The 14270-nt window shown below is 39.2% G+C and overlaps 1 protein-coding gene across 1 annotated transcript; it reads right to left on the reverse strand.

Moving 5' to 3' along the window:
* Nucleotides 1–5335: 5335 nt before the first annotated feature.
* On the reverse strand, nt 5336–8824 carry LOC131690256 (transmembrane protein 161B). The gene is made up of 8 exons (XM_058975882.1): nt 8731–8824; nt 8590–8667; nt 8053–8430; nt 7913–7992; nt 7628–7843; nt 6973–7089; nt 6777–6917; nt 5336–6715 (listed from the first exon to the last, which is right to left on the reverse strand). The coding sequence occupies exons 2-8, from the start codon at nt 8590–8592 to the stop codon at nt 6133–6135; spliced, it is 1518 nt and encodes a 505-aa protein (XP_058831865.1). The 5' UTR covers nt 8593–8667; nt 8731–8824; the 3' UTR covers nt 5336–6132.
* Nucleotides 8825–14270: the final 5446 nt, after the last annotated feature.

A 14270-nucleotide genomic window follows, 5' to 3' on the forward strand; every position in this document is an offset into this window, starting at 1 on the left:
AAGTGCTTTATCGTGTTCCTGTTCGTTCTTTCCAACGATAATTATATCGTCAAAAAATTTATACAGTTATCACAATCGGACAAAATTTGCTCAATAATCTTTTGAAAGATTTCCGGTGCGCACGATATACCGAAGACCAGTCGTTTGTAAAGAAATAAACCTTGAATAAATAAAATAATTATATTCGTGATTAATATCGTTATACTGCCTTCAAACAGCGACCCGTAATCCCAAAAAACAAGAATATCACATCGTGATATTCAACACGAATGCAGTACCAAAGACGACATGGACATGATTGAAAACGCGAGAGAAAGCGGACCAATTGACCCCCAAGTTGCGGCAGACAACGCAACTAATGTTTTACCGCTACGGGTCGATTTCTTCACCCTCGCTTAACTTTCAAAACCTGGTTCACCAGTACGTTTAAACCTGGGTTAAGCGCTAAGCGAGGGTGAAGAAATCGGCCCTGTGATATTGTAGCTTGTAAATAAAACACGCGTATGTGCTCAACTCGGCAATCTACCATCAATCATTTATTCTCCCACAGATATCGTACAGAGAGTGCGCTTCACCAAAGACTCGGTACAGCCTTACCACATATCCCCTTCATTCAATATGTATAAACTTAAAACTTCAACAAACAATCTTCGAAACGGCTTGGCCTTTTGATTTCCCGCTGCGACCGCTTCACTAATTTATCGTTACAGGAGCTAGGTGGTTCCAAACGTTGGGTACTGGTCGTGTCCTGTGCTGAATCAATATCTACCCCCTTATCGGTTGACTCCGGTGTATCTTATGCAGTACTGTCTTCCGCTAAAAGCTTCTTCAAATGGCTTGAATTTCGATCGTACGGTTTCCCCGTCTCACAGTTCTGGACGGTTACTCGTGATCCCTGTTTAGCTGTGCATTACAGTCGGATCAAACGTGGGAGTAAGCTTGTTTCTAGGTAGCACGTTTTTCATCAACACCTTATCCCCGATTTCAATTCCTGAAGGTTTGGCGTTACGACGCGAGTCCTCCAGATCCTTTCCCTTCTCTTTCAACTGTTGATCTCTGTCTCTATAATCAGTTGTCGGAACTGAAGTAGTAACATCACGCAAAGATGGCAATTTTGTTCGTATGTTCCTGCCATACATCAGTTCCCCTGGTGTTTTCCCGGTTGTACTATGGGGTGTTGAATAATACATAGACAAATACAAAAGCAGATCCCTCCTGCAATCGCGCTTGAGGGCTTGACTTATTTTAAGCCTTTTCACCAATGATCGATTTTGTCGTTCTACGAGTCCGTTCTCTTTGGGGCCAATACGGCGTGGTTTTATAAAGTATAATTCCACGATGGTCACAATACTCTTCAAATTCTCTACTGACGAACTGACGACCGTTGTCTAAGGTGATAGTCCGAGGATATCCCAGGCGAACAAAGATGTGTTCCAAACGTGCGGCTATTTCACACTACGGTGTATCCGGAAGCATTCGTCTCTGCATTGGCTCAGGGCGTTCCGGTAGGCTAACAAGGCGACATCCTTCGCAAGAGTTAACTGTACGAGCAATTGTATCGTCTGTACCTGGCCACCAACAAGTATACCTTAGCCGTTACTGCATTTTTGTTTGACCTGGGTAACCCTCGTGTGCCAACTGCAACATACGCTGTAGCAGGCCTTTCGGAACAATAAGTTTAGATCCTTGAACTATTAGATCTTCTACTTTTCCGAGCTCGTTCCGGAACGCATGGTAAGGCTTGATACAATCAGACGAATAATTCCATATCCCGCGGTTCAAACATTCTCGTAACTCGCTCAACTCTGGATCATTTGCGGATGCTGCTTCGGCATCGGATGATCTGGATAGTCGCGATAGGGGATCCGCGATATTACATTTCCCTTTTCTATACACTACATCGTAGCTAAACGCTTGTTCGATCCGTGGTCAGTAGAGTGACAGGAAAAAAAAATGACCCCTATCGGCTCACCTCTGAGTCGATTCCTAGTCCCACCAGGAGTACTTGCACCAAATTTGAAGCAAATCGGACAAGTCTAACTACCGGACCAACGTGCCTGAAGTTTGTATGGGATTTTTCAACAATTTACATGGAGAAAACCCAGCAGCTCGCATTTTCGCCGCTAGATGGCACTGTATGCATCGTATTATCACAGTAAGTGAAAATAAGAAAGATAATTTAATTGTCTAAAACTTTGTCGAAGACTGCTAGTCAATCCGGCTTTGTTAAAAGAAGTTATTAAACTTTTAACGAAGTGATGTCTGAGTCAGTTTTGCGTGGGGCCTAACAGTGCATGGTTGTGTATCAGTACTCGAGTCACACGAACTAAACATTTTTGTGAAATAATCGTTACGTTTAACGAAATGCACTTTTTTCCTCTGATCCCCATTTGAATACAGCCTTGTCTTTAGTAAGCTCCCGTAACGTTGCAGAAATCGTCGCTAAGTTCGGAATAAATGCGCCGACATAGTTCACCAAACCTAGAAAACTTCATACTTCCTCACAGCTTTCTGGTAGACGAAAATTCTTGATAGCTTCTACTTTACTTTGCGACGGGGTCATACCCTCTTTGTTAAAATGGTGACCCAAAAATTCAATTTCAGTTAATTTAAACGCACATTTCACCTGATTGATGAGTATGTCGTAATCTTTAAGTTTATCCAGAACCTTTCGAAGTGCTTTATCGTGTTCCTGTTCGTTCTTTCCAACGATAATTATATCGTCAAAAAAATTTATACAGTTATCACAATCGGACAAAATTTGCTCAATAATCTTTTGAAAGATTTCCGGTGCGCACGATATACCGAAGACCAGTCGTTTGTAAAGAAATAAACCTTGAATAAATAAAATAATTATATTCGTGATTAATACCGTTAGCATAAAATAGAATATAACAAATTCAATAATTATTCTTTGTTCCAATAATAAAATACAAAATTTAACATCCGATCCTACCTTTATGTGTTATAAATGTCGTCAAAGATTTACTTTCATGGTCCAGTTCCAAGTGTACGTAATATGTAATCTGGGAAAATTCATCGCCCCGTTCAGTTTCCACCGAATTTCCTCTATGGTTGGTAACGGGTGGGTCTCGCGCTTTATTCACTTGTCGCATATCGATACATAGTCGTATATCTCCGCTGTCCTTGATAACAAAAACCATCGGGGACACCCAACGGCTTGGTCCTGAAACCGGCTCGATGATGTCCTTGGCAAGTAGTTCCTTTAACTTTGCCTCAACTCGATCCATTGTGGCAAATGGAACTCGTCGTAGTCACTGTGCTACTGGCTGCACTGATTTATCGACCGGTATGTGAATTTTGACTCCTCGAATGCTTGGAAATGGTCGGGTAACTTCTACATTCCGGATGGATTCTTGTTGACTAGGAAGACCTACTATCAAAACCCCCAATGTTTTTGTTGTTACTCTTCCCAACAACGGCTGTGGTCCGTCTTTTACCACGTAAAATCGAGCAACAGCTTTGAGTACTTTTCCACCCTCCTTTATTTCAATAAGTGCTTCAAACATTTTCATGATGACTAAATAGTCCCGCTTTAAACTTCCTGTCAGCTTGTAGACTATTACTAATAGTTTTTACCCCATTTCGAGTTATAATCTGCCACGTGTTGCCATCGATAATATTGGACTGGACTCCCGAATCAATTTGCATTTCAATCCAAACGCCACCAACCTTTGCCCAAATAAGATCATCTGAATCATTAGCAGACGAAACGATCTCGACTAGCTCTACATTCCCATCATCAGAATTATTTTCGTTGATTGCGTGTAGTCGGCGAGTCGAATGTAATTGTTTCTTCACTGCTTTTTTAACTACGGTACCACTAGGTGTAAACGCATATTCATAGTTTCTCTAACCGAAACGTTGTGTTGTGACAGATTGACGAAAACTAATAGAGCTGTTACTCGGGCAATTTAGACACACGGCACGGATATGTCCCCGTCTCCCACAGTTTGAACAAGTTTTATTCCATGCGGGGCAAGTGTCTTCAGGTCTGTGAGATCGATCACAAAACTTGCAAAGCATACGAACACGTTGTACCATATCAGTTGGTTTGTTCATCTGCTGCAAAATTCCTTGACCGGCGATCTGATCACTTGCCAAACGAGGAGCCTAAAATGCATTCACTTGTTTAATCACTTCCTCGAGTGAAAGCTCCTCTTCTAGTAATAGTCTCTCTCGGAGTTGGACAGGGGCAAATTGTAGTAGTTTGTCGATTACAGCTATCTCGGAGATTTCACCAGTACTTTTACCGCAATTACACTTGCTTGCATTATTTGTTCTGCGCTCGCATTAAAAATTTTCCCAATGTCTTGTTTGGTTCAGGATTCATAGCCCAAAACAAATATCGCTCATGTGGTTCGTGTCGCTGTGGTGCAAAATACCCGTCTAGCTTTTTAACGGCAAAAATGTAAGGGTCAATACCACTTCCCTGGTCCTCCTCCCTCCACGTCTGCACCCGGTATGTTGAAAAATATTTCTGCAATTCGAAACCGCCCTGGGCTAGTAACAAGTCTTTTTTCTCAGGACCAGACGCGACATTCGCTGCTCTTAAACAAATCGCAAATCTGCGTTTCCATGTTTGCCACTTGTTCCTACGATCTGTCACTGGCACGTCAGCAAACGAAAACGAAGGTAAACTCGAAAACATTTTAAATTTGTCCATTCCGATTTTGGGAAATCCACCGATACCGCCAGAAAAATCGCCAGCAGACGTAGGTCGATTGAACTCTCATATTTGCCGCTTCCATGCGCGGTAGCAATTCTCCACTTTCAAGCGCGGTAGCAAAACGCCGCTGTCGTGTGCGGTAACAAATCGCCGCTCTCATGCGCGGTAGCAAATCGCCGCTCTCATGCGCGATAGCAGGTGCAGATTCGCCACTCTATTGCACGGTAGCAATATTTAGCTCTTCCACTCCTTTTCACCGCAGGGAAAAAAACGATTATTTTGAAGCACAAAACTTCAACTATAACTCCCAAATAACACTCACCTCAGTCTATGGCACGTCAACAATTCAAACTCGTCCTTTGATAGCTGTTAATGACTTATCCTCGTCGCCAATTTGTGATATTGTAGCTTGTAAATAAAACACGCGTGTGTGTCCAACTCGGCAATCTACCATCAATCATTTATTCTCCCCACAGATATCGTACAGATAGTGCGCTTCACCAAAGACTCGGTACAGCCTTACCACAGGCCTTAAGAGGATCTTAACACACAGCAGCAAGCTGCGTCAGCAAGACCCGATGGGCAGGCATTTTGAAAATTTTTATTTTTTTAAATGTAAATTCAAAAAAGGCCCACGACGCCTAATGTATCTCCCAGTATAACGCAGCGCCATTCAAGTGATTTCCATCATAGTTGTTTTGTAGTGTATGAAATCATTTTACTGGGATCATAAGCTCTGCCAGCAACGTACCATTTTATTTATGCTTGCAAAGAATTGTAATATTTCAGGAAGATCACGTTTCGCAACGAAATAAGCTATCAAGTCATTTTTTACAATCAAATTATATTTCTGCCTTCAAAAAAGTGCAAATACAAAAACGTCTTTTTGTTTATCAACAAATATCAAAAATGTATTGCAAAATATCGATCACTTCGCATTTTTCAATGATTTGAATAGTAACGTATGACACTTCCAGTAGGCCCAGTTGGTGTGGGTGTTCTTGTAACGGTAATATCAGCGAAAGACCAAGATCATAAAAATTTCGGATTGACCAAGTGACATAACTGTGATAACCGTATTATTATTATTGTTTAACACAAAATTATTCGACATGCACAAAAAATTAACAATCCAAAAAACTTAAAAACTGTATTTATCCAAACCTATTACATATGATTTTAATTATAGCTTTTCCTTGTTCTACCATACTACCTATAATCGCAAGTCAGTCCCATGTAGATAAGGAACCCCATAGAACATGGGTCCGACTTGTGATTATGGGCAGCAAATGTATGATTAATCTACCATGACTTTTCCAATCGACTATCAACGAGTTGTGCTTAGAACGTTGTGTGCTCGCTGACGGCGAACTTCTTGCAAAATGCATATCTCTAAACTAAATGCGCAGTTGGTCTTACACTATTAAATACTACCCTTCCGCTTATGACTTGGTGAAGTAGGACTGATAAACCATTCCCAATGAGGTCGCTGCAAACCAACTGAAACAGCACCACCACGTGGCAAAACCGAGCAACCCCCGGTACACATCTTTGGTAAATACGGACTTCAAGCTTTGCAGCGATAGCTGAATGGTTTCCGCTGTGGACAGAATACTGGTATCATCCGACGAGCTAGCGTTGCTCTCTAACGACGCAGCTGCCGCGACTTCCATTGCTCGCTGAGTTTCCAAATCAGCGGAGCATTCATTTGGCGGAAGTGCCTCTTTCAAAAACCCGGTCCACGTGTACTCGCCCAAAGTTTTGTACATTAGCGTAAAGAACAAGCACATCAGAATTGGAGCTACATACTGCAGAGTCACGACGCAGAGGTAGTAAAAAATAGAGGTGATCTTCTTCTGCAGATCAACATTCGTTATGCGACCTGCTTCCTTTTTCTGGTCCTCGATTCTATCGTATGCTAGGTTGAGATACGCTTGCAAATATACTGGCATCAAAACGAATCTAAGCAGAACAGCAAAAACCACCGTATCCAAGCGAATGGTTTCAAATGCTTCGGATGAGAGCCTATATCGGGGTAGATTGTATTAGTGCAATAATGATAATTTTTCATACCTCGCTAACATACAGGGGAGCAGACATTCCAGAAAAAACACGAACGGTTAGATAGTCTCTGCTTAGCGGTTTGATCCACAGCAGTACCAACAGAAAGGGCATTGCAAAACTCAGATTAAGCCCGAATTTAAGCAATGCTTTATCCTGACAGAACCTGAAATTCAAAAGTTAAGTTAATTTTTTTTTGGTTCTGTTAGCAAATGACTTACTTCAACGAATCCCAATGCATTCTGGCCATTCGAAGTCCAGGGAAGGTAAACAGAGCTCCTAGAATACCGCAGCCGACAGCAATGAAGAACTTTACCACTATTTCGGAGGCTGGCCCGCTGCACATAGAAAATGTCCATTAATTACAATTCTTGCACAGGCACAAAAAGACATTCATGAATTGTTAATAACAAAAGAGACATGTAAGATATAAATAATTCACTAACATGTCAAGGAAGTAACCCTATAAAAATCATTAAATCATCAACGAATCAAAGAAAATGACACCGTATAGTAGCGTTCCGAGTCATAACGTCCGAAGGGTGATGTGTCACAAAGTCCGCGACATTATGATATACAAAAGCACATTATAACATCCGAAAACACGGTATCGAGAAAAATCTATAATAAATACTTGAATAAATACTTCCTTTACAGACGTTATGACACGGTGGCAAGAGATATATTTTCCAAGGTTCAACAAAAAACAAGGTGTCTCCATATTTAAAAACAAATGGTATCGCTCCCACATAAAGCACTTGTCTGCTTGATCGATTGATTAGTGACTATCTGATGAAGGATTAGTATAGTGATTTGATACACATTTGATTTGCTGTTTCCTATTAATGATCGCTAAATATTTAAAAGAATACTTACGAAGACTGCAATCCTTGCGATTCCAAAAATACAGAAGCACTCTCATTGAAACTCTTGTACGCTTGTACTAGACCAACCTCCAATGTCGTTTCCGGCACAATCAAAATCATCATTGCTATCAATAGGTATACAAGTCCCGTCACAATACAAGTTGACCGTTCACCGATAGATTCATCACTTTGGAAGTACTGGATTGTGAGCGATGCCAATAATTTGCTACAATTTGAAAGAATGTATAATCAGTGTGTATATTGCGCTTACACAAAACGAAAGAATAACACTCACAATGCAAAAAAGATGACCAACAAACACCATAACATGCTCAAGTTAAACTCCTCTTTCATCGGAAAGAAAAACGTGTATGTCTAAACGAAACAGGTTATACGCAATTAGTAATTTCTAAAATAACACAACAAAAAACCCACCTCAGAAATAGCGTAAACGATCGTCGCATACAAACTGAAATCCACTATCCACTGATATTCGGTGTAGTACCGCAAATGGATAATGTCGTAAGGCGCTATGCTGACAGTCTCCAGTTGCACGTCCAAACTTCGCGGGACGTGGAATGTCGATGGTCTATCGCTGACCTCAACATGACCGTTGCCCCGTTTATCCTTTCTCGACTTAGTCTTCTCGCGAGGTACACCCGACAGTTTCCGGAGCTCGTCGTCCGTTGGGTGCAAATAACGAATCAGACCGGTCGAACAGAGAATCCATTTGGCCAGCGAAAAGTGTGGGCTCACTTTTTGAATCACACTGACCATGATCAGTGTGATAACCAATTGCGCTCCCAAAAGGGCCTGTGAGAGAAAGCACATATTTTACTTATATTTGTAACACGAAAACCATAAGGTATGTATATTGCACATCAAGGAAGCTCGCGGTTAAACACTAAATTTAGAATTAATTTCTAAAAATAGGTCATCCGAACGTATAATCCGTTTACCGGGAATACTCACCATTATGTATTGATAGCGTGTATACTAGTTGCTTCTAGAATTTCATATTAACATCAGATAAAACCAACTGCACTTTACCTAAACGAATCAGAAAACGAGCCAATTTTATTGAAGAATAAATTTGAGTAGAATTCAAATTACCAATTATCACTCGAGCTCTAATTATAAGCACGTCTGTCATATCTGTTATAATTTCAGCGGACGATTTTGACAGTTGTAAGAATGAGTTTTTTGCGTTTTTGGCTACGTTCACAGTTGTTTACACGCTCATTCGCTACTACCCACACTGATAAAATAATGTATTAAGGGGTAGCGTAGAAAACTATAGTTATACCTACAGACACTTTATACACAGACTAGCGAAGTGTCAGCCAAACGGACTGTCAAAAAGTGCAGCCAAACGAGCATGAAGGGTTTGAGAGGAAGTACACGAGGAAACCCATGCAAAGCTTACCAAGTTAAGCTCAGCCGGAAATTAACTGGAATTCTGGCTGGTTCCAGTTCGTACTCCGGCTCCAGTGACACAACCGATTCTAGTTAGAATCGGTTGTGTCACTGGGGCCGATACGAACTGGAACCAGCCAGAATTCCAGTTCATTTCCGGCTGAACTGTACTGGGTATGAGAGATCCGTGATGCCAGTTTACATTCATTATTGCTAGTTTTACGGTTTTTCTCTCCACAAGCCTGTTATATAAAGTGTCTGTAGTTATACCCATTTTCAATAAAAGTGCAATCACCCACTCAATAGGTAAAGAGCTGCTACTCATTAATGAGTACTGACCTTGTACTTCAACCTGGGTACGTTTCATCCATTACTTTTTGCAGAACAGTTTCAACAAAATGCGAAATCTACCCATAATAAAAATCGCCCCAGAATGCAAAATACTGAAAATAGAATCATTTCTGAATTTAAAAAAGACATAACAACATTTGATCCCTCTCTTAAATCATGCGCGTTTCGATAGTAATCCAATTCTAAAGCCACAAAACTAAATAAATCCTGTCACTGGTTAGAATATTTTTGTTGGCTTCCAAGTCTAAATTTCGGAACTGGCGGATAATTTCAACATCCTTTAACTACTGAGTCAGTAGTTTAAATTGCCGTTGTTTTCGGAGCATTGCCGATTGCATTGCATTGTTTATTCTTATGATAGTAGCAAAGATAAACTCAAGATTACTATTTCCCATACAAAATATTCAGAAAAGATGGATCAGTAACCGTGAACCGGTGAACTCAATAATGGTATGCTTTTGCTGCCCCTTCGGATATAGGCGTCGATTATTATTTGCATGCGTCTACAAAATGCTATGGTTACAACTCAAACAAAGTTGGAAAAGTTCTTGTGCAGTATGTAAACATGGTATCGAATCGTTACGTACACTGAAAAAAAATCCAAACGTTAATTCTATTTGCTTCAAATCGCTTAAAATTCATATGAAGAAGAAATGCTATTGTTATCACGCGCACACATACCTTCTATGTGTCAACTGTATAAACAATGTATGCACACACATAAGTTATATGTGCATATTGTTATAGAATGGGGTTTTATGTGTCTAATAGTTATGAAATGTGAATGTAAGATTAATATTTCTTGTAAATACACACAATAGGTTTATGTGCCAGCAAATAGTGTCTATATGCCTCCGTTAATTGCAAAAATCTATGTGTAAAATCAATAGGCATAACGTTTACTTTTTTTTTGAGTGTAGAATGAATGAATGATTACTTGATTGATTGTGCAACTGAATGCATTTTTCCGGACATGTGATAACCAGAACTGTTGCAGATCGATCGTATCCTAAACAGGTAATGTACGTTGCAATTGAAATTAAAAATGTACGCATTTGATTCGCATGCAAATATAGTGCATGGAACTTAATGGAACATATATCAGTCGATCTAGATATTCTAATTATCTAGAAATTATTCACATTCGTGAAAGTAACAACCAAATTATCCATTCACTAATTATCAAGCTACAAGTACTTCAAAGTTTGTTATTTGGCTGCTGAAAAATCGGGCAACATGTTCACAGCAACATATTGTCATAGCTACGACGCAAAGATCGACGGCGGTGTTACCCAAAGCCTCGCTTTGATTTTTTTAACTGTCACTCTGACGGTGAACCGAGTTTAACGAGGAGTCTAATTCGGATGGTACATGGGAAATCTCTGACCGCTCTATCTTGAGTTTATCTTTGATAGTAGTTTATTCCAACAATATCAAATTACAGCGAGTATACTACCCATGATCGCATAGTTGTCCCGTTTTCTATGGGTTTTCCTATCTTTATGGGACTGATATGCGATCATGGGCAGTATACACGAAGTGAGAGATAATATGTTTGCAAAATTATTAACATGGCCAAAATATATTTACGCCACGGGCCCAAATAAATCCCTTATTTTCTACATGGTACATGCAAAGCCTGAACATTATAAACCTATTGACTAGTTTTTTCCTAAAATTGTGACATTCGTCACGAATATTGATGTTGAATGGCGTCAGCAAAGTAGGCAACTGTGCGGCAATATTGCTATTTCTCATCTACTTCATTCTCGATATATCTTCTCTATTGAAACAAAAAACATGTACACAAGCTTAGTCATGTAAATCAATGCGTTTCCCAGTTTCATCATGGAGTATTTTGCGAAATATCTCAAAAAAGAAATTCGTCAAGAATTCATTCAAACTACAAGTCACTCACTGTTTACGCTGTTTACACAATACTCACACTCAATTCGCCGCGGCAATTTTAAAACAGCCGTGATTTCAACAAATTGAGAAACTGATATCTCAGTGAAGTGAGATTTGCTTGCTGATTTTTGGTGGAATATTTTCTGAGTATCAGCTATCAAACATCTCTTTTACTGAGATCTCAGCAACAAAATTTGCTTACTGAGATCTCAGCTGTTGAGATTTCGGCAAAAGATGCGAAAAAAGCTGAGATTTAGCAGAATAAATTAAGTGTGCTCCTGGTTGCCAAAATTAGCAGACAAAATAACTTGGTAAACCTTGCAGCTAAATTCATTGTTTTTCACTCCGCGTGTCTTTATATTTAAAACATCGTCTTTACAAAATATCTATTAGGCAATCCATTAGACGTTTGTTTGACAACTCAGCGGTGGGTACTGTCAACAGGTCTACTCCTGCGAACAGAAAAACTCGTCCGACAAACATCTTTCGTTAGTCCGATTCGTTTGATGTTGGATCGAATCAACGATATTGTTGGACGTCGCACCCCTCGGAGTAACGTCAGAAGAAGTAAACAAGAAATAATCAGCTGATTAGAAACGTCTCATGGATTGCCTAATCGATCCAAATTAGGGCATTCTAGTTAGAGCGTGGCATTAAGAGGAAGGAACCATGTGATGTATCCAAATTTGGATACAATTTGTCAACGAACATTAAGTTTGACGCATTCACAATACGTCAGACTTCTGCTCATGTGGATACGTCAAATTCTTGACAAACATATGATTAGGGTCCAAAGGAGGCCAACTGTCAAAATTCATTTTGAAGAGAAATTCTGGAGAAAACGTTATCACCCAAGTACGATGTATAATAGTCAACGAAAGAGAATACTTTTCTCTTTTGTTTTGTTTAATGGCTGAGTGGGGCGACTAACTGTTCGTTCAGAATTTCCCCTCAAATTGAATTTTGACTGATAACTTTCGTAATCGTACACTCAAAATAATCTGACTGTACAATTCAATTGTTTCGCGCACTTAGCAATAAAATGCGCAAAAACGGTATATTCATCAAGCGCAAAACATCCATTTCAAGTGCAAGCTGTAGAACGCAACAAGTTCACACATAAATTATATGTACGTGTCGCTATAGAATGATGTTTTATGTGCCTAAGTTATTAAATGTCAATACAAAAATAGTATGTATTGATATTTTTCTCAATAGATCTATGTGCGAGCATATAGTATGCATATGCGGCCGCTAATTGCGAAAATCTATGTGTAAAATTAATAGATGTTACTGTTATATTTTTTATCAGTGTATGTTTGTCGAAGCCACTCTGGTGCCTGCACAGAAAATAATAAAGAATAGTAAACAATACAAAAAAACTATGTTCATATTTACTATAGCTCAAAATGTTCAAAATAATGGAAAATATATTCAACTTAACCACTTTATGGCAAATATACTATGCGCTTTTGAAAATTCTAATGATGGCAATGACTATTTTCTATAGTTAAATTAACTATGATTTTAGGTATTGAAATACTGTATTTGCGGTAACATTTACTATGTATGTTGGTATTATTTCACTATTTACTTCTGTTCAGTTCTGAATTTACTATGTATATAGTCAAGTCAAACGTCATGTACCGACAACTTTCAGGCGACCACGTTTCCGTTGAAATTTTCAACAAATATAGTAAATTTCAATACCAAGGGAAGATTGGCATGCACCATTATGAGGCAATTAAAGTATTTGTTTGTTAGAGAGAATTAGCTCGTGTTTGTGCAAAGAATTAGTCCGATCCAGATAATATCGTAGGTGAGTGTCTAAAATATGTTTTAGATTAATTACTTTTGTACTTGATTCCAAATTCCTTCACAGAAAAGGACATCAATCCGCAATTGCAGGATTGGATTTAAGCCCGTTGTTTTACGCTGTTAACATCTGTAAGTACAGAAAACTAATTAAAACTAAAGGACTAGATGTAAATTATTTTCATTAGAAAATTCTTTTGACCATGTGTAAATTTTTTCTCTGCAATCTAGCCTTTTCATCATGTAGTTTTCGTAATATGAATCCTGTATCTTGAACTTCTTTTACTGACAAAAAATGTCGACAAAGTAACCCAGTAGGTTTAGCCGGAAGATGAGCCGGAGTTCTGGCTGGCTCTAGTTAGTATCCCGCTCCAATGACACAGCCAATTCTAATTAGAGTCGGTTGTGTCGCTGGAGCCGGAATACTAACTAGAACCAGCCAGTTTTTCGGCTCATTTTCAGGGGTGGACTTACTGGGGTATAGTAAAAAGTAGACTCCCTAGAGTCAAATTTACTATGAATGAAGGATTTAACCTAGGGGGCGATCACTGGTGATGTATTTTTTAAAATCAGCGAAATAAAATGCATTTCTTTACATCAAAATGGAAATTCCTAATGCATTTTGCGTTGCGTGCAATGTATTTTGTGTTGCGTGTAAGACGTCAAAACCCTACGAAAAACTAGCCCTACATTTAACACTTAACTGCAAGGGAGTACAAAGTTGATGAAAAAAGGGAAATTAAATGCATTTTTTCTAATTTGATGCACATTTGTTAAACATTCCTAGAGTGACATGCCCCTAGGATTTAACTCAAAAACAGTACCCTACTAAACATCTTATGATGCAAGAGCCAAACGACCTGTTCAGGGTATCACAGCCCGGGGACAACTTGACAGATAGTGCTTGTTTCATATATGTACCACCGATTTGATGGTGGCGGTAGTATGCCTTTTCTGTACGACTACCACGAACAACGACACGAAAAAGTTTCAAGAGAAAAGCGTGTTTCGTTACGTGTGTTATGAACGCCGTCAATGCGGCTAGAACAACATTTAGAAAAAGCGTATTCCAAAATGTGGATAAAGAAAAATATTATTAGAGAATAAATTTATCCCTGATTGGAAACCGTCAGCAAAGTTACATAAATCTTATTATAGATTAA

Source organism: Topomyia yanbarensis, chromosome 3, assembly GCF_030247195.1.
Source record: "Topomyia yanbarensis strain Yona2022 chromosome 3, ASM3024719v1, whole genome shotgun sequence".
Taxonomy (NCBI): domain Eukaryota; kingdom Metazoa; phylum Arthropoda; class Insecta; order Diptera; family Culicidae; genus Topomyia; species Topomyia yanbarensis.